The sequence below is a fragment of the Acinonyx jubatus genome, chromosome D2 (genome assembly GCF_027475565.1).
Source record: "Acinonyx jubatus isolate Ajub_Pintada_27869175 chromosome D2, VMU_Ajub_asm_v1.0, whole genome shotgun sequence".
NCBI classification, from domain to species: domain Eukaryota; kingdom Metazoa; phylum Chordata; class Mammalia; order Carnivora; family Felidae; genus Acinonyx; species Acinonyx jubatus.
The window spans coordinates 34,418,604-34,439,461 of NC_069393.1; the positions used below are offsets into that span (position 1 = coordinate 34,418,604).

At 35.8% G+C, this 20,858-nt stretch overlaps 1 protein-coding gene across 5 annotated transcripts in view; it reads left to right on the forward strand.

The window, feature by feature from the left end:
* SAMD8 (sterile alpha motif domain containing 8) overlaps positions 1-20,858 on the forward strand; it is a 50,692-nt gene that overhangs the window by 25,230 nt on the left and 4,604 nt on the right. For 4 of the 5 annotated variants that reach the window (XM_027062331.2, XM_027062334.2, XM_053207658.1 and 1 more), the window contains 4 exons: positions 1,570-2,162; positions 14,116-14,211; positions 16,406-16,523; positions 20,539-20,689. In XM_027062331.2, the coding sequence (XP_026918132.1) occupies positions 1,570-2,162; positions 14,116-14,211; positions 16,406-16,523; positions 20,539-20,689 (958 nt within the window). Of the gene's footprint in view, positions 1-1,569; positions 2,163-14,115; positions 14,212-16,405; positions 16,524-20,538; positions 20,857-20,858 lie in introns of those variants that run through there. The other variant, XM_027062335.2, reaches the window with a different exon arrangement.

Genomic DNA, 20,858 nt, shown 5'->3' on the forward strand with positions numbered 1-20,858 from the left:
AATGTAGAACAGTAGCAGTTTTTTTTACTTTTCTCAACATAAGTAAGCATAGAAGATTTATCATAGCCAAAAGTGCATATTATAAGAAAATGATAAACACCAAAATCAAGAATTATTTCATCTGGGAAGGGGAGGAAGGGGACAGTATCAGGGAGGGACATTTAATTGTATTGATGTTTTGTTTTTGGCCTTTTAAAGCAAACTTTTAAAATATAGTTTAACATACGTAAAGTGTAGATCATAGGCATATAGTTTCTTGAATTTTTATAAAATGAACATAACCTGTATGACTAATACCCAGATTAAGAAACAGAACATATATTGGAATTATTTGATATTTTTTCAAACTGGGTAGTGGACATTTGGGTATTTCTTATGTCATTCTTTTTTTTTTTTTTTGTTATTGTTATGCTTTAAAGTTTGCCTACTGTGTTTTTTTTAAAAAATCGTCTTCTCTCTCTCTCTCTCTCTCTCTCTCTCTCTCTTTACCCCTCGTGGGATTCTCTCTTTCTCTGCTCCCTCGCTCACTTGCACCTTCTCTCTCAAAAAAATTAATTAAAAAATCATCTCAGAAGGAAATAGGATCTTTAAAAATATGGAAGATGTCAGAAAACCCACATGCTTTAGTAACTGAGGAAAGTACTTCAGGGAAATAAGTTTTTTCCATGTAGGCCTTTATCTCCTGTGTTATCTTATAAACCTGATAGAGGCCCAAGTTACTGAAAGTTTTAGAATGGAAAAAGAACATAAACAGAACTATGTGGATCAAAGTAGTAAAAATAATTAGTACATTTTCAGATAGTACATTATTGGCCTTTTACAATCACAATATAAAGTTTGGGTCCTCAAATATGAGTACATTGAAATGACAGTTTTCTTTTAAAAATTTTATCACTGAAATCTCAGTGATAGTTTAAGAAGGAAATTTCTTATTTAGTTCTATAATGGTATATTCAAAGTATGGAAAGAAATGAGCTAATAAAATACTTATATCTAGTTTATAGGCTTTATATCTGTTTAGACATCATTTGTGTAGTGGGTAGAAATATTCTTAATCTAAGGGGTTTCCTAAAACTAGTTCTCTATCTACCTTGGTGGTGTTTCTTGTTTTTGTTTTCTCATTTTAGAGAAGTGGGAGATACTTATTCCATCAAACATGAAGATTTCTAAAATTTGATTAATTTTTATGTATTAGGTATCTTTCTGTATCTCATTTTAAGAAAAGCATTAAAATGAGATTTTTCTCAATTCTCAGCAGTAGGCTTTTCTAATGAAGTTACACTTGCTATGGTGTGGAAAGGCCATTTGTAGAGTAATTTTTTGTAAAAATGTTTAGTCATTAGCCTTCCTTCTTCTGTGAGGGCCATATCATAAAATTATTAGAATGTTAATCTACTGAAAACCAATCATTTGGGTTTTTTTTTTTTTTCCTTTTTACTGTCTTCTAGAAGCCAATAGATCAGAGTAGAAAAATTATTGTTTCTGGTATGTTTACGTGTATTTGGTCTTTAAAGGAGTTGTTAGGACACACTGAAGTTTTTGTTTTGTTTTCCTGATTTCCCTGGACAGGCAGTGGAAAAGGAAATGGCTGTTCCTAATCACCTCTGCATTCGCCGCTGGACTACCAAGCATGTAGCTGTTTGGCTGAAGGATGAAGGCTTTTTTGAATATGTGGACATTTTATGTAATAAGCACCGACTTGATGGAATCACATTGCTAACATTGACTGAATATGATCTCCGGTCTCCTCCTCTGGAAATCAAAATCTTAGGGGACATTAAAAGGTTAATGCTCTCAGTCCGAAAATTGCAGAAAATACATATTGATGTTTTAGAAGAAATGGGATACAACAGTGACAGTCCCATGGGTTCCATGACACCTTTCATCAGTGCTCTTCACAGCGCAGAGTGGCTCTGTAATGGAGAGCCTTCACATGACTGTGATGGACCAATCACTGATTTGAATTCTGATCAGTACCAGTACATGAATGGTAAAAACAAACATTCTATTCGAAGATTGGACCCAGAGTATTGGAAGACCATATTGAGTTGTATATATGTTTTTATAGTATTTGGGTTTACATCTTTCATTATGGTTATAGTCCACGAGCGAGTGCCTGATATGCAGACCTATCCACCACTCCCAGATATATTCTTAGACAGGTAAGTTTTGTTTCTAGTTGCCAAGTTTGCAGAAGGTTGCAATAACAGCAATGATAATATAGTTATGATAATTATGTTGTTTGTTATTATTTTGGTTGATACATACTTTCTATTTATCTGGTAACATGAAGATATGCTTTGAAGTCGCTTTTTTTTTTAAGTTTATTTATTTTTGACAGAGATAGAGTATGAGCATGAGCTGGGGGAGGGGCAGAGAGAGAAAGAGGGAGACTCAGAATCTAAAGCAGGCTCCAGGCTCCAAGCTGTCAGCACAGAGCCTGATGCGGGGCTCGAACTCACAAACTGTGAGATCATGACCTGGGCCAAAGTCAGACGCTTAACCGACTGAGCCACCCAGGTTCCCCTGTTTTAAAGTAAATTAGACCTTAAGCCTGTGTGAGTGGGAAAAGCCACTGCTTAATTTATTTTTTTTTATAGCTATATTATAGCTCCTTGGGCAGTTCACATTTTAAAAGGGTTTCCTGGAATGGTGTCTATAATAAATGGAATTTGGTTACCTTTTCTTGATGAATGGGGTTTAAAAGCTTTTCCAAAAATATGGGGAAGGCTCCTGTATCACCAAATAAATTGGAATTATCACAAATAATACAAATTGATTCATTGATAGTATCCTCTTGTTTTTATGAAGTGTTGCATGCATAAAAAAGAATATAGTATATGCATATGAAAAATAAGAATAGAACAAAACTCAAAACTATTAGTTTTTATATTTGTGATTTTAAAAATCTGTTTCAAGTTTGTAGAACTTTCCTGATTGTTTTTATAAAATATTTACCCTTCTGAAAGTGCCTTGTAGAATGTTTTTTTTTTGTTTAGAATGTGTTTTTTTTAATGAAGTGAATTAAAGTATTCGTGTTGAGATGGCAAAATGATGTACATATCACATTTTTGTCCTCACAAACCCCAATTTAAAGTGTAGTAAAGAGGTTTTTGTTTAAGTTGTAAGCCTACAAGGATGCAGCAGATAAGAGAGGAGAGAGTAGCCATACATTTTTGGAAGTTTGAAAGTAGGTGGATGAGTGGCAACAAACAGACCTAAAATAATCAAATTCTAAAACAGCAATTAGGATAAATGAGAACCAACCCAGTCTATATTGCAGATTTCTCAAAACTCTGGATATTGCAGGTGAAAGGGTGGTGCTAAAAGAAGAATCTAATGAAAGCTGTTGAAGAAACTGTTAGATCCCTATATCTCCTCCCCTATTCTATACAGTTTTCCCAATTATAAACAGAAGACCCTAAGGAAGTAAGGAAGAAAGCATATGGATATCTAAGGAAAGTATTGGAGGCAGAGGAAACAAGTTGTTCCTTGCTCCTTGTTCTTTGTTCCAAGTTGTTTCCTTATTCCAAGTTGCAACACAAGTTGCAGAAATCCTGAATTGGTAGGGTACTTAGCAGGTTTAAAGAACAGCAAATGAGAGCTGGGAAGAACAGTTGGAGATGAAGTTTGAGAAGAAACAGGAATCCAGATTGTATAGTGACTTGTAGATTATTGTGTGGATCTTAGCTTTCATTCTGAATGAAAAGGGAAGCCATTGGAAAGTATTTTAGAGAAGGAGTGATCTAACTTCCATTTTAAAAGGTAACTCTAGTTGTTGTACTGAGAATAGCCTGAGTGTGGACGTGAGTATGGCCAAATAGGGATTAAATTATTGAATTCACCTTGACAAAAATGAGGTGCATTGGATGAGGATAGTAGTGGTAGAGATTGTGTGAAAGAGTCAAGTTCTATTTATATATTTAGAAAGCGCAGCCAACAAGATTTGCTGATGGATTTGCATGTGAAGCATAAGAAAAAGAAAAGTCAAGGATTACTCCAAGATTTTTGACCTGACCCTTTGCAAGGATGGAGTTGCCCTTTACAGAGATGGGAAGACAGCTGACTTGGAAAGAAATGTAAGGATTTGGTTTTGGACATGTCAGATTGATATATCTTTTACACCAAATCATTATGTCAAGTAAGAGATGGAAGGATGAGTTGGAGTTCAGAAAGATGTAGGCTGAAATTTGGAAGTTACCAGCACAGGTAAAGCTGTGATGTTAGATAAGGTCTTCTAGCGAGTGAGTTAAAAAGTGGGAAGATTAAAGATTGAACCCAGGAACATTCTTTTCTTTTTTTTTTCTTTTTTTAAATGAGCGGCCTGTTTTATATTTCCTTATTATTTTTTTTAATCTTTTAAATGTTTATTTTTGAGAGAGAGAGAAAGAGAGAGAGAGAGAGAGAGAGGGAGACGGAGCATGAGCATGGGAGGAGCAGAGAGAAGGAGAAACAGAATCCGAAGCTGTCAGCACAGAGCCCAATGTGGGACTCCAACTCACAAGCCATGAGATCATGACCTGAGCCAAAGTCAGACAGTTAACCAACTGAGCCACCCAGATGCCCCCAAGCCCAAGAACATTCTAACAGAAATCAGAGAAGTAAGGCAAAACCAGTAAAGAAGACTGAGAATGTCAGGGCAGAGAGAGAAAGTAGTATCCTGGAAGCCAAGTTAAAGAAAAGTATTTTAAGAGGGCAGGAATAATTAATAATTAGCTGTTTTTAAGTGCTATTCAGGGATCAAGTAAAATGTGGATAATTGACCATCAGATATAGCAACATTGACCTTCACAAGAGTTAGTAAAAGCAGAAGCTGATTGTAATGGGTTCAAAAGAGAATATGAGACTTACTGAAATTTACCTAATGGGATATAATCCACAAATAGGAAACATATGCTCATTGTGACAGTTGCTCATTGTGACATTATTTGTAGTAATTGCGAATATTGGAAATAATATAAATGCCTATCCTTGGAAAACTGGTTGAATATAATACTCTGCATAGCAGAGTACTACTAAATCACAAAGAAGAGTGAGGAAGATTTTTAAGAACTGATATGAACTGGTTTTAAGTGTGAAGCAAGGAAAATATAAAATGAGTGAAACAGCTCTTGTTCCATAAATCACGGAAGTGCATAAAACCAATGAAAGCATGTCAGAAGAACATATGAGCTGGTTTGAAGGGACTTGCACTGATCAAACTAGGGCAATTAAAACATCCAAAAGCATAGTGATGGTAATGGATTCTAATATATTGAGTAAAAGAAAGAATTTGTGAATCCATAGTGATAAACAAAAAATGGTCTGGCAAGAGGGGAAATTCTTCAAGAATGATACCAGCAAATAAACATGGATGGCCTATTTTGCAACATCCAGCATAGTAATTGATTCAGGCAAGTCATCAGTGGATGCTAAAATCATTAGGTGAAAGATCAAGGATGTTCACATGATTTGAAAATAATCATCTCACATACTACTTAATTATAGGAAGAATAAGGTAGCTTTCCAGTGTCATGATCTGACATGCATTGTTTTAACCAAATGATCAAATGTAGCATTTCAAACTGACATGTGCATTGGATGTGATGTTCACAGTATCAACTATATAATAATCTTGCCCCTCCAAATGTAACCTAAGTCTAATCATGAGGAAATTATCAGACAAATCCAGAACAAGGAACAGTCTAATAAGACAGCTGATCTGGACTCTCCAAAAATGTAGATATTATAGCAAACGGAAGTCAGGCAGAGAGAATTGTAGGGATATTGAAGAGCTGTAACCAAGAGCAATATATGAACTTTAATTGGAACTTATATCAAGAAAAAATATATACTGTTGACATTTTGGGGACATTTAGGAAATTTTGGGTATGGACTTCATATTAAACAATGTTGTCTAACAATCAGTGTTACAGTTTCCTGGGTATAATAGTGTATTGTGTTATGAAAAGGATATCCTTCTTCCTAGGAGAATCATGTTGTAGTATTTAGGAGAGAAGTGTCATAATGTTTGCAACTTACTTTGCAGGGGGTGGGTTCAGGTTCTTCCAAAACAGTATGTGTGTGTGTGTGTATGTAGGTATGCATAGAAAGAGTGAAAAAAAATAAATGTGAAAAAAATGGTAATTATTGTACGGTGGATTTAAGTGAAGACCTTAAAGTATTTATTCGTTCAACTTTTCATAGCCAAGAAAAGTTAAAAAAAAAAATTGGTTAGAGTTGATAAGAGAGAAAAAGAATAGGAAGAGAGAAATTGGAACCAATCAAATCTTAAAAGGTTTCCTGTAAAGGTGGTAGAGAAATGGAGCTGTATCTTGGACAGAGAAGGAAAGGATAGAGAGTCACCAGGATTTTAGTTTGGGATGGGCTATATTATAGTATGTTTGTTGTATTGATGATAGGAATGACCCAATTTAGGCGGAGGGGAATGATGTTAGGAGGAAAGAGATGGACATGATCAGAGTCATGTCCTTGAGTAAATGAAAAGTGATGGGATCTAATGGGTAGGAGAGGTTGGTTTAGGCACATGGACTGTTCATACATAACAGAGAAGATAGAAAATACAGAAGCACATTGTTAGATGTGATGGTAGAGCATGAGGAAGTGCTCTCCTGATTGTTTTTATTTTCTCTGCAAATAGAGAGTTACAATGGAGAGAAAGATGGCAGTTTGAGGAAAATGAATGGGGTGTAAAATAGTCATCTAGGAGAGTGAGTAGACTTGTGTGATGTAGTAGCAGCACTGATGGCCTCCTTGAAGTTAGTAGTCATGTTGGAATGATGTATTTTTACTACCTCACTCAAATAGGTGGATGGAATAGGTGGATAACTGGATTTAATAAGCAGGGTTGAAGGTTTGCTAGGCAGCATGATGAAGGAAGACCAGGCAAGGGAGTGATTATAATGACTGACCATGGACTCAGGTGGATGAAGGGACATGAGGAAATGAGATAGGTGAAGGACAGTGAAAATGTTGTAAGATCAATGGATTTTAGGTCTCAAAATTATTGAAGTTGGGAGTACTAGAAGGAATAAGCTGGAAAGCAAAGAGGTGTTGGTTTATATAGGATTCTTGAAATTAAGATTATGAAAAATAATCTTAGTAATGACAAGATCCAGGTTATAACCATGGGTGCAGGTCACTGAAGCAGAGTAAAAGACAAGGCCAAAGGAGAAGTAAAAAGATAAGTGAGAAGAACGCAAGTTACAATAGAAGTTTTAGAGAAAGTGACAGTGAACCGGAAGCTGAAGTCTTCAAGAAATGAGAGAATGGATGCTGAGGTTCGATAGATGCCTATAACCAAGGTGTAGTGGGAGAAAGGTGGAAAAATGACCTGAGAGAGAAATGAGGATTTTATTTTAAAGTGTACAATTCAATGGGTTTTATTATATTTACAAAATTGTGCAACTATCACCACTAATTCCAGAATATTTTCATTACCCCAGAAAGAAACTCCTATCCATTATCAGTCTCATTCCATTCCCTCCTCCTTCCATTCCCTGGAAACCACTAATTTACTTTCTACACCTGTGAATTTGTCTGTTCTGGACATTTCATATAAATGGAATCATACAATATGTGGCCTTTTTTGCGTGTGATTGGCTTCTTTCATTTAGCATAATTTTTCAAGATTCATCCATATAGTAATATGTATCAGTGCTTCATTCCTTTTTATTGCAGAATAATACTCCATTGTATGGATATATACTACATTTTGTTTATCATTAATCAGTTAATGAATGTTTGGGTGTGTCCACTTTTTGGCTGCCATTAATGCTGCTTATGAACATTTGTGTACAAAATTTTGTGTAAACATATATGTAATTTTCAGTTTGTAATGGGGATATGAAGCCAAATTTTGCCTAACTCCCTATAGTGCCACCCACTACAAATCTTCATGCTCTTAAGCATTGAAGCTTTATTCATAGGAGAATGGTAACAGGTGCTATCAGTGTTTTTCCTGTGTACTCTCAGATCTCTTTCATTTTCTTGCATGTGGACGCCCCCAACATCCAGTAAATGTATCTGTGTTGGAGAGCTGCATCTGGGCTGCTGAATACATTTTACCTGCTTGGAAAGAGAGGCAAACATGCTTAGGAATTTACATCCCTCCAGCAACGGCCTTTAACTAATGACTGATGAGATAGGGTATAAATATTTTATTTCTCTTCACCCTAATTGGGACAACTTTTAGGTCGGACCTACACTGTCTCCCAAAGTCCCCATAGGATTGAGCCATAATTACCCTTGCCATAGTTAACCCCACAAGCCTTTATTTGATGTCTCACTTTTACCCTGCTTCCTTGCCTTCCTAATCTCATTTTCTTACTACCCTAAGGTTTTCCCTTGGGAACACTCCTAATCACTTTCACACTGATCTTTGTTTCAAAGTCTGTTTCTGAAGTTTATGTTACACAATTTCAAGACCTTCAGTACACCTTAAACAGAAAATTAGGAGATAGGGATGCCTCTATAGGCAGGCCCACTTAAAACAGTGAGAAAGGATAGCTGATAGCCATACTAGTAACAGAAGAACCAGAAGCACTATAAAAAGCAAACATAAATAATGGAAAAACTACTCTAGCCTGGAGCTTAACCTTCATTTCTCAGTAATCCTGAGGTCATTATCATATTCACTGTAATAATCAGTGTTCATAATCATGATTATTACCAAGTAATGGTAATAATTACCACAGTTAAATTTTTATCTAGAAAAAAAGAGGTATGTACATGTATAATGCATTTTAGATAACTTTGTATCAAAATAAATAATGAGATCTTGAAAAAACATTTCCTCACAACATTCCACTAAAATAACAGTAAAAAGGAGATGGAGGGGAACCCTATAATCCTATGAAGGCAAAAGTAGTGATAATGATGAATATTTGGAAAATAGGAAGTTGAGGCCTATTATAAGATTAGGAACCGGAGCTAGCAATGTCCAAAAGGGGAGTTTGTGTTGCAGAGCTCCAGAAAAACTCTCTAAACAGATGGCACCAGGTATCTGTCACAACCAGGTACAAATAGGAGCCAAATATGGGAGAATTGGTTGAAAAGCTTTTAGACTTGCTCTATTCCAACAGAAGATAGATGGTATAGTCTCCAGAGTAGTTAAATGTGAGGGACTCTGGACTCATGAGAACAAAGGTACCTAGATGTGTTCAAGGTGATTACTATAAATTTACATACTGATCACTGAAACTTCTAGCTCCCTTCCTTAAGTAGCCAGACTTCTTATCCCCATTCCCTCCCAGCACCAGTCATCTCAGCAGGAGAACAGATCCCTCTCCTTGGAAAACCTACACAAGAGAAAAGGACTATAGATACAATGGTAGGGGAGATATCCCTATCTCATCAACCAGACCCCTTTATCACTCTACCATGAAACCCACAATGTGAGAAGCTCAATCTATGCGCACAGAGCTTCAAATTATTTTTTTAGTGCTTCACTGTCAAATATGAATGGTCAAGAATGATCAGACATTTAAGGACAAAAGACCAATGCAAACAGAAAAAAGCAACATGGGAAACACAAAATAGCATAAGAACACTTCAAAAAATAAACCATATTCTCACAGATGAGATGTTATGTTGCATTTTATGAGACAGTAACAGTAGGCTATAAAAAAGGAAAATTCAGAAGAAAAAAAGCTTTTGGAAAATTAAAAATGAAAGTAGAAATTTAAAATCCAGAATAATTGGGATATAGATTTGATAAATTGCCCTGTATGTAGAACAAAAATGAAAAGTAGAGGAGAAAAAGTAAGATCAATCCATTTGGCCCAACAGTGAACAAATAAGGGTATTAGAAAGAATACATAGAGAAAATGAAGGGGAAGATATTATTTAGGATATAATAAAGGAAATTTCCTGAATTCAAAGGATGTGACTTTCCAGATTGAAAGGGCCCACTGAATAAGAAATGGAAAATTTTATAACACTGGATTTTAGGCTGAAGATCCTAAAATTTAGCTTCTTTTTTTTTTAATTTATTTTTTTTAATCTTTATTTTTTAGAGAGAGGGACAGAGTGCAAGTAGGAGAGGGACACAGAGAGAGGGAGGCACAGAATCTGAAGCAGGCTCCAGGCTCCGAGCTGTCAGCACAGAGCCCGATGCAGGGCTTGAACTCACAAGCTGTGAGATCATGACCTGACCTGAAGCCAGAAGCCCAACCTACTGAGCAACCCAGGTGCCCCCTAAAATTTAGCTTCTTAAGAGACAGAACAAGTAACATAGAAAAGATTGGAAATCTAAATAGCATCAAATTCTTTGCAACAGTGGAAGCTAGAGGACAAGACCTTTAACTTTCTCAGTCCAAGCAAACTACCAATTAGTTATAAGGTTAGACCGAAGGATAGTTTTTAAATTTTTTTTTAATTTAAATTCAAGTTAGTTAACATATAGTGTAGTATTGGTTTCAGAGTAGAATTTAGTGATTCATCACTTACATGTAACACCCATTGCTGATCCCAACAAGTGCCCTCCTAATTAATGAGCGTCACCCATTTAGCCCATCCCCCCACCTACTCCCCTCCAGCAACCCTCACTTTGTTCTCTGTAAAGAGTCTCTTATGCTTTGTCTCCCTGTTTTTATCTTATTTTCCCTTTCTTCCCCAATGTTCATCTGTTTTGTTTCTTAAATTCCACATGAGTGAAATCATGCTATTTGTCTTTCTCTGACCTATTTGGTTTAGTATAATATACTCTAGTTCCATCCACATTGTTGCAAATGGCAAGATTTCATTCTTTTTGGTCACCGAGTAATATTCCATCACACACACACACACACACACACACACACACACACCACATCATTATCCATTCATCAGTCAGTGGACATTTGGGCTCTTTCCATAATTTGACTTGATAGCGCTGCTGTAAACATTGGGGTGCATATGCCCCTTTGAATTAGCATTTTTGTATCCTTTGGAAATACCTAGTAGTGCAATTGCTGATAGACCCAAGGATAGATATTTTTAAGTTTTCAAGTCTCAAAATATTTACTTTCCAATCCCACAGCTACTAGAATTGCTAAAATGAAAAAAATTGATGATAACGCCTGAGGAGGATTCAGAGAAACTAATAATCTCATACATTGCTGGTAGAGATGCAAAATGACAGAACTGCTTTGAAAACAGCTTGATAGTTGTGGTGTTTTTTTAATAATTTGTTTTTTATTTTAGAGAATGCAAACAGGGGAGAGGAGCAAAAGAGAGAGAGAGAGAGAGAGAGAGAGAGAGTATCCTAAGCAGGCTCCATGCTCAGCATGGAACCTGACACAGGGCTTGATCCCATGACCTTGGGATCATGACCTGAGCCGAAATCAAGAGTCAGACACTAAACCGACTGAGCCACCTAGGCGCCCCCTGTTTGATAGTTTCTTAAAAAGTTAAACATATCCTTAACATAACCCTTAACAGTTTCACTTCTAAGTATTTACCTAAGAGAAATGAAAACATATATCCATGCAAAGACTTGTATGTGGTCTTTATTCAAAACCACCCAAAACTGAATATATCCAAATATCCATTACATATCCGAAATACCCATCAACCAGTGAATGGAAAGGAAATTGTAGATAAAGAAAGGGTAAAGAATTATACATGCAGTATATATGGGTAGATCTGAAATATACTAAGTGAAAATAGGCAGATACAAAAGGTATCTAGATAAATACTGTGTGATTCCATTTATATGCCATTCTGAGAAAGGCAAACCTATATAGGACAGAAATCAGTTGACTTGTTGCCCCAGAGCTAGAAGTGAGAGAGGGGGTTGACTACAGAGGGGCACAAGGGAACTTTTTGGAGTAATGAAAATATTCTATATCTTTATAGTGGCGGTGGTTACATGACTGACAAATACGTTTGTCAACCTCATTGAACTAACTACACAGCTAAAAGGGATGAATTTTTTGGGTTGTAAATTAAACCTCAATAAATCTAACATTAAAAACAAGCTGTCCTTCAGCCTGTCTTTCTCAGAAAACGAATGGAGGAAACAATCAAAACTAAAGAGTAAACTGAAAAAGACGAGTACTTGGATTCAGGAAACAAAGAATCTAATATAGAAAAGAGGAGTTTACAAGGTGAAAGTCGAGTTTTACTTCAAAAAAAGAGCCATACGGGCAGACTAGAAAATGCAACCGTACTGTGTGATTCCATTTATATGCCATTCTGGGAAAGGCAAACCTTGGGATCATGACCAAACCTACTAAATTTGAAAAAAAAAAAAAAAAAAAAGAGCTCTTAGAGAGCTTTCCCCAAAAGGAAAAATTGAATTGGTAGAATAGTTTGAAGCTGAATTGATGATAGGCACATAAGAAACAGAGCAAACTAAAAAAAAAAGAAAAGAAAAGAAAGAAAGAAAGATTTTTTAGCTCTAGAGAATTATAAGAATTTCTACAAGAAAGGGATTTAATTATTGTTCTCTACTGACTCAGCTGCAAATGGTGTTTAGAAACTTAAGTAAAAGCCAAAAATTATTTTTTAAAAAATTGTGAAACTGTAGAGAATAGGGGAGAGAAAATGGACTGTGGGAGCTGACTAAGAGATATAATGCTAAATGAAACACAAGAGTGAAAGTGATTGCCTCTGGGAAGCAAGAATTAGGTAGAGGGTGGGGCAGAAATGTATTTTCATCCTAAACATTGTAAAATTATTTTATATATACACACACACACACACACACACACACACATGTATACATACACACATATATACATATGTATTATTTTTAAATGTTCATTTAAAAATTTATATAGTTAAAAGTCTTTTAAAGGAATTTTTCTTTTATTTAAAAATTTCTGATATGTGATAACCTTTTCCCCTAGTAATGCGAGATAAATAAGGCAGCAATAGATTAAAAATACGTAAGAGGAATCTTTTGAGGTAATAAATGACAAGTCCCTGACTAAAGATGATGTATTCTCTTCACTTTGAATAAGGTTTGGTTGGATAAAACTATTAATACCTTTCTTTCAGATTTCATGTTTTATTTTTAAAGATACGTTTATTTCCTTAGTTATAAAATTAATACATTGTACAAAAAATTTTAGTGGAAATGTACAAAGAATAAAAATAAGACAATCAGGGGTGCCTGGGTGGCTTAGTTGGTTAAGCGCCTGACTCGATTTCAGTTCAGGTCATGATCTCACAATTTGTGAGTTCAAGCCCTGCATCAGGCTCCATGCTGGCAGTGTTGAGTCTGCTTGGGATTTTATGTCTCTCTCCCTCTCCCTCTCTCCCCACCCTACCCCCTACCCCGCCATAGCTCACGCTCTCTGAATCTCTCAAAGTAAATAAATGGAAAAAAAAAAAAAAGATGATCACTTGGAGATGATATATTTGCACTAATTCATTTCCACCTTTACCTCCTTTCCCCCTCTGTCTTCTCTTTCTCCTCCTTCACTCTTTTTATTTATTTATTTTTTAAGATTGTAAGTAATCTCTATACCCAACATGGGGATCAAACTTAAACCTCAAGATCAAGAGTCACATGCTCTACTAACTGAGCCAGCCAGGTGCCCCTTTCTCTTTCTTTTTAAATTAGGAAATGTGACATGTATTTTACTAGTGAATAACCACAGGAGCTGTGGATTTCGTGAGGAAAGAGGGGTCAATGGAAACAATAGAAGAAAACAAGGATATAAAACAAAGGAGGGCAGAAAAAGGAGTAAAAACAATTTACTGCCTCTAAAACAAAACCAAATTAAAAAATAAAAATTGCTATAGGGAGAAAAGAGTCAAGTTCAAGCCCCAATTGTCTGGATTCTGCAGTTAGCACATCATGCAGGAGGTGAACCCTTTCCCATTGATTTTTGTGGGCAGTTTCGTATCCAGGTCTACCATTCTACGGGGGGGGGGGGGGGGGGGGGGGGGAGAAAAGGATTGTCACCTCTTCACAGAGAACCATTAATTGGGAATCAAAAACAGCAAAGAAGTTTTGATAAATGAGATATTTGATGAAACAGATCTTTCCCCCAGGTTCTTTAAATATCCTCTCCTAAAAGAGGTAAAAGTTATAGAAATAAATTTTGAAGAGTATCATGTTGCAAAAGGTGTCACATACATGCACTTCTTGTCAGTATGAAATGTAATTTTTTTCTCTTTCAGTGTTCCTAGAATCCCATGGGCCTTTGCCATGACAGAAGTATGTGGCATGATTTTGTGCTATATTTGGCTCCTGGTTCTTCTTCTCCACAAACACAGGTACCTCAGTTATTCCATTAAAAGACAAAATGTTTTTACTGTCTTGGATAAAGTTCATCAAACCTTGTTTCTCCCTTTGTAGTTTCCTTGTTAATTTCCTTTAGCCATTATGGAAAATGTTTTGGGTTTGATCAACAAGAAAGTCACCATGAGGTAATACCTCCATATTTAGTTACATTCTGAATGTATTCTGAACACAAAGATCAGAGTTGGCAATGTTCGGCCATTAGCCAATCGTTAACAGTCTAGCTTTAACTTTCTTTGGAAACAAACAGGAAATATCACTTTTTGTGGAAGGATAGAAACTCCTCCAAAGATGGTCTTTGGACAAGGATAGTGCTTGAATGGAAGACATTGTTCTCTGCTTGCAGGAGGCTCATTAGAAAAGGGATTATTTTGCACACCATGCACATCTGTCTAGCCAGTGTGGTTTGCTTAAGATGGTGTAGGAAATTGATGAATAGAGAAAGTGCTTCTTTGGCACTTCCACTAAGAAATATAAAGGAAAAAAAATTTTTATTAAAAAAAAAAGTATAAGGGAGGCTTCTTTCCTACTTTAGTGAGAGGAAATTATTTAAGTAAAAAGGCATAGTGAAGAAAAATTTTAAAGAACTCTAAAGTTTGTGGATCTGCTATATGTTGTCTTTGGACACTGATGAGAAATAGGGACAGTTTCTTGAATTTTTGATCGGTTCTCCTCACCAGGAAGTGCTTGAGGTAAACCGCTGATGGGCTTCAGTTCCTAAGCAGCAGTTATTGCATCACTTTGAAGGTGAAAAGAAAGGTTGATGATTGCTATTGTTGTCACACTCTCAGGCTGTATTGTGCTTCATTCTTTCCCATTTTCCAGCAATATTTTTAACTCTGAATTGCTTAAAACCAGAGGTGATTTAAGAACATGTGTATCACTGGTGCTCTCTGATTTAACTTTGACTCACAAGACCCAGTGAATTTGAATTTATCCACTCTTCAAAACAGGAAACTGTGGTAGGTTTAGCAAAGCATAGCAGTGGCCAGTTAAATGCAAGTTTTGATGTTTAATTTGTCAAAGAAAGTGTTTCTCAAAATGTGGTCTTTGCACTACTTTCATTAGACTCACCAGGCTTCTTGTTAAGATGTAGATGCCTAAGCTCCATCCCAGGTGTACACACTAAAATTTGAGATGTCTTAACCTGTGTTCAATGCTTTTTTGAGGGTGGGAAGAGCATTTCAAAAACGTGTAACGCATAATTCCTGTTTTTAAGAATCTTATAGTCTGTTTTGGTTTAAGGCATTTAAAAAAATAATATGACAGTACAAGTGATATTACAGTGCAGTTCAAAATTTTAAGTTTACTTAATATAAAACTTGGTATTAAAAAACAGTATTTAAAAAAATTTTTTATGTTTATTTTTGAGAGAGAGAGACAGAGCACAAGTGGGGGACAGGCAGAGAGAGAGGGAGCCACAGATCTGAAGCAGGCTTTAGGCTCTGAGCTGTCAGCACAGAGCCGGAGGCGGAGCTTGAACTCATGAACTATGAGATCATGACCTGAGCCAAAATCAGACACTTAACCAGCTGAGCCACCCAGGCACCCCAAAAGACTTATTATTTTATACCTTACGTTTAACTTAGGAGAAGTTAGAGAATGTTTCTTAGATAGCTACTATCGGTAACCAATTTACGGTGTTATTAATCAGCAAAAAATTCCCCAGAATCATGTGTTTAGTTTTACCTCTCATAAAATAAATAATTTATGAGCGATAGATGAATAACAGGGCTAACATTAAGCTAAGAATCAGGCTAGGTACTAGTCTTACTTCTTTCTCACTAGCTCCTTAACCTTCTCTTAGCCATATTTTCTTATCAATGAAATGATGCTCTTAGGTCTGCACTGTCTAACATGGCAGGTACTAGCCACATCTGGCTATTTAAATTAATGAAAATGAAATAAAATTAAAATTCAGTTCCTTCGTTGTACTAGTCACATTTCAAGTACTCAGGAGCCACATGTAGATACCTTATTAGTGCGGTTATAGAGCATTTCCATCAATGCTTTAGATTGAAGAATTCTCTAAAATTTCTGTCCTCTTCAAAGAGTCTAGTTCTAGTGGTTTTCCTGTCTGTTCTTCCTTTAAGTAAACACTTGATGCCTGGAGTTTTTTGGTTTGCTTTCTTCTGATCTTTCTCTCTTTTTTGGTCACTCTGTTCACAGGTCAATACTTCTTCGAAGGCTCTGTAGTCTGATGGGTACTGTGTTCTTGCTTCGCTGCTTTACCATGTTTGTGACCTCCCTCTCCGTGCCAGGACAGCACCTGCAGTGTACTGGAAAGGTAGCCTGCTACCTCTTCATCATTCTTTCCTTTTGTTCTTGGTGGGTTGATGGCACCATATATGTAATAGGGCTAAGATTTTGCTTTTAATAGTAAAATGTGCTTTTAAGTATTTTCAATATCTGTAAGAAATCTCTATAGATTTCTAGATCTATAGATCTCTATAGATTTCTAGAAATAATTTGGTAGTAATCTTAAGCCAAAGTCTACCTCCCTGTTACATCAGTCCATTGAAACTGGTTCTGTGCCGTGAAGCTATAGAAAGCAAGTTCCTTTTGGGGCGCCTGGGTGGCTCAGTCGGTTGAGTGTCCGACTTTGGCTCAGGTCATGATCTCACTGCTCGTGGGTTCAAGCCCCACATTGAGCTCTGTGCTGACAGCTCAGAGCCTGGGACCTGCTTTGAATTCTGTGTCTCCCTCTCTCTTTGCCCCTCCTCCCCTGCTCGTACTCTCTCTCTCTCTCTTTCTCTCAAAAATAAACAAACACAGAAAGAAAAGAAAACAAGTTTCTTTCAATTGTCATTTTCCCTTTCCCACTATACTGAACATCGTTAGTTCCTCATACGACATGACTCTGGTCCCTTCAGTGTCCTCATCACTCCTTTTTTAAAAGTTTTGCAGTTTGACCATATTCCATTTAAAGCATTCTAAACTCTGTTCTAAACTTTACTCTTTCCTGGGGTATACTATACTAAATAATGGCTGATTTATTGTTTTTGTTTTAAACTTTGTAGCTTGTTTTGCTATATTGTAGACATATCTTCTCTTTTGATTAAATTGAGAGAGGAGAGATTATGCAGATGGGAACAACAACAAAACCCAGATAACAAAAAATTTTAAAAACCTGAAAACCACCTATACTATACAAAATTGGCCTTTGAGACTCATTAAATTTGGACAAAAGAATTTATTATCCTACTATTATAAACTTCCATGCTTTAGTTATGTATTCCCTAATATTCAAATGTATGTGTTAACAGCTTTGTTGTTATTTTAATATTCTTTGTAAAGTGTAAAACATAATTGTCAGGTCTTCTATTGCAATGTAAATAGCTGAAATGCCAGCAAGGGAAGATTAAGCAGCCAAAGGAGATCAAGAACTAAAAATACAGCCCTGAGCTGAAGGGTAACAAAACTTTCTCTAGGTATTAGGACACTGACCAGTAAGCAAGGGGGAAAGGTTAATATGACCCTTAGGATTTCGTGTAAAGGAAATATTTTATTTTTCTGAAAATATATAAATTGAAAAGTGAAAGCTCACATGGGGCTCAATTGGTTAAAAAGACTTCAGGTCAGGTTATGATCTCACGATTCATGAGTTAAAGCCCTGCATCGGGCTCGCGCTCTCTCTCTCTCAAAAATAAACATTAAAAAAAAAAAGTAAAAGCTCACATAATTTCCTCTTTCACCCATCCCATAAATAATACTATTAACAGTTGGGTATATAGCCACATAGACTATTTTTAAGCATGCTTACACATTCACATAAGTTTATACTTTTTAAATAAAAGATGAGATTATATTGCAGATATTGTTCTTTTAACTTATGTTTTATTTAATGTTAATTACTTTTTTCTAAAGAAATGCATATGGTTATACCTCATTTTTTTAATAGCTGCAGTGTCCCATTATATGATTTACCAGTTTCCAAATGATACACATTTATGTTGTTTCCAAATCTTACTCTTTATAAACAGTGCCTTTGTAAACATCCTGGTGCATTTATGTATTTTCACTTATTTAAACATCTACTTAAGGTAAATTCCTGGAAGTGGAATTATGACCTCAAAGAACATGAACATTAAAAATAGTGATGATATTGCTCAAATGTTCACCAGAAAAGACAAATTTTTCACTACTACCTACACTGTATGCATATCAGTTTTCCCACTCTCATGCCAGCACTACTTATTATCAATTTTTAGAGTCATTGTCATTCTGATTAATGAAAGATAATGATATGAGACTTCTAAGGTCTTATGTTTTCTATTTAAATCTTTACTCTTCTGAATTTGTTTCTGTACATGGTGTGAAATAGGGATAGAACAATTTCCCCCAAATAGTATGGTAATTGGTTAGAAGAGATTTTTAAAAAGAAATATATAAGCTTATTACACTGAAAAGAGAATTTCCTGTAGCTGAGGGATTTAATTGTTGGGTCAGCCACTAAAGAGAATGATATATGTACATAGTGCTACAACATGTACTACAAAAATAAATTAGGTACCATTCCTCTATAGTATGGATAACCCTTTTTCTGTCTCTAATGACTGTTTTTCATTACCAGTTAGTTATATGTGGACATTTCTATTCAAATTTGCCCTAAATACTGTTAATTGCTTTAAATTATAATATAACCTACTTATTGACCTGTATTATTTGTTGCAGTTGTTAAAAATAGAAGGTTAAGGTGATAGTAACTAGCAATCAAGTCCCTTACAGTGAACTCCATAGGGCATTTTCATTGAAATAAAGTAATTGCTTGAAATCTCATTCCCAGAAGTAGGAGGTTTAGGGACAGAACCAAGAACCTGCCTGTTTTTGAAACGTAGCAATGGACCCACTCTAAGGAAAGAACTACTTAAAGCAGATTTTTGTACCTTGTCTTATCAAGGCATCTTAGTCTGTTATGTTTTAATTTTTATTTTTCTGGAAGAATATTTGGGATATTTAAAATTGGAAGGGATAGGGAGACTTGAGTAACTGAGAAATGATTGCTTTCTTTTGACTGGCATCATTTTTTTCCTGTCCCTGGCTGAGATACATTTTCCTAGCAGTCTCTGTGCTTCACTGCCTAATTTCTTACTCTTACAAGAGTACTATCTCCAACGCTGTTCTTCTTAGAGGGCTTAGAGGAACCAAACCATGTGTATTTTAGTAACTTCTCTTTCCTTTTGTCTAATAATAAATTCCTCTTCTTGTCCTGCCCTGCTTTTTTTTTTTTTTTTTTTTAAATCTAACTGGCTTTATTAAATGATTGATGAATTGGGCAGCACCCCATCTAGCAAGTAGAGTGGAATTCTAAGACTTAGGACTTTAGAATGGGTGTTCCTGGATTCACATGTGAACAAAGATTCACATCCTCGTTGTGTTACTTACTAACTGTGTGACCTCTCTAAGCCAGTTTCCTCATCTGCACAATTGAATCATTTCATAGGATTGTTGTGGAAATTAAATACAGTAACACATAAGGCACTTAGCAGTATACCTTACACATAGTAAATGCACACTAAATTCTAGCAATTTTTTGTACTGTTATTATGTGTTAAATGCCTTTAAAAAAAAGTGACCTTTACTCAAACTCTTCCTCAAAATGGATTGCTTTTTTAAGCTTATGTGTGGGAGTTGGGATTAGATTTGGCTTTAAATAACAGGAAATTCAAGGTGGCATGGTTTAATAAACAAATGGTTTATTCTCTCTCATAAGAGAAATCTGAAAGTGGGTCATGTGTAATTGTATGGACTTAATTAACCACAACTCATGATTCTTCTGTCTTTCTGCTCTCCTGTATAGTTGTTGTCTCCTTCCTTTATAATTAGCCTTCCCAGAAATCTTTTACAATTCCACTTACATCTTATTTGTATAAAACTTAGTCACATAACCACACCAAGCCTGTAAGGGAGGATAGGAAATGCAGTGTTTGAAATTCTGTTACCAGTTAAGAAGGGGAAAATGAATAGACATTGAATGGTAGCCATTGTCACTGTCATAGCCTATTTCTTGTTGACAAGAACAGCCAGCAAATACTACTGTATTATTGGATTAAAACTTGGAAACATTTTGTGTAATAGTGACCTTTTCACTGTAAAGGAACTTCTAGTAGAGAAATTTGAATTACATTGATTTCATGTAATTACCAGAATATTTCTGACCACTCTTTCTTGATGTCTGGAATTAGACTGGGAGTCTGGTTGCTTTCGTTTAGATCTTATTTCTAAGTCACTCAGCATTTGAATTTCAATGGGAGTAGATGTTCAGAAGCTCCTACCTCTCTAATCTGTAGCTTTCTTTATAGGTATATGGCAGTGTATGGGAGAAACTGCGCCGGGCCTTTGCCATTTGGAGTGGCTTTGGTATGACCCTAACTGGTGTTCACACTTGCGGAGATTACATGTTCAGTGGTCACACAGTCGTCCTAACTATGCTGAATTTCTTTGTCACTGAATGTAAGTATCTCTTTAATGCTTCCATGCATATTAGATAACTGGCTGCAGAGGAGGATGTGGGAAGGGTGTCAAGTTCTGTGAAGAATGAAAGGAACAGACTGATCTAAGAAACACATGACTTAGGAGCACTAGAAGGAATGTGGTTTTGAAACGATGTTTCTGTCCTTTT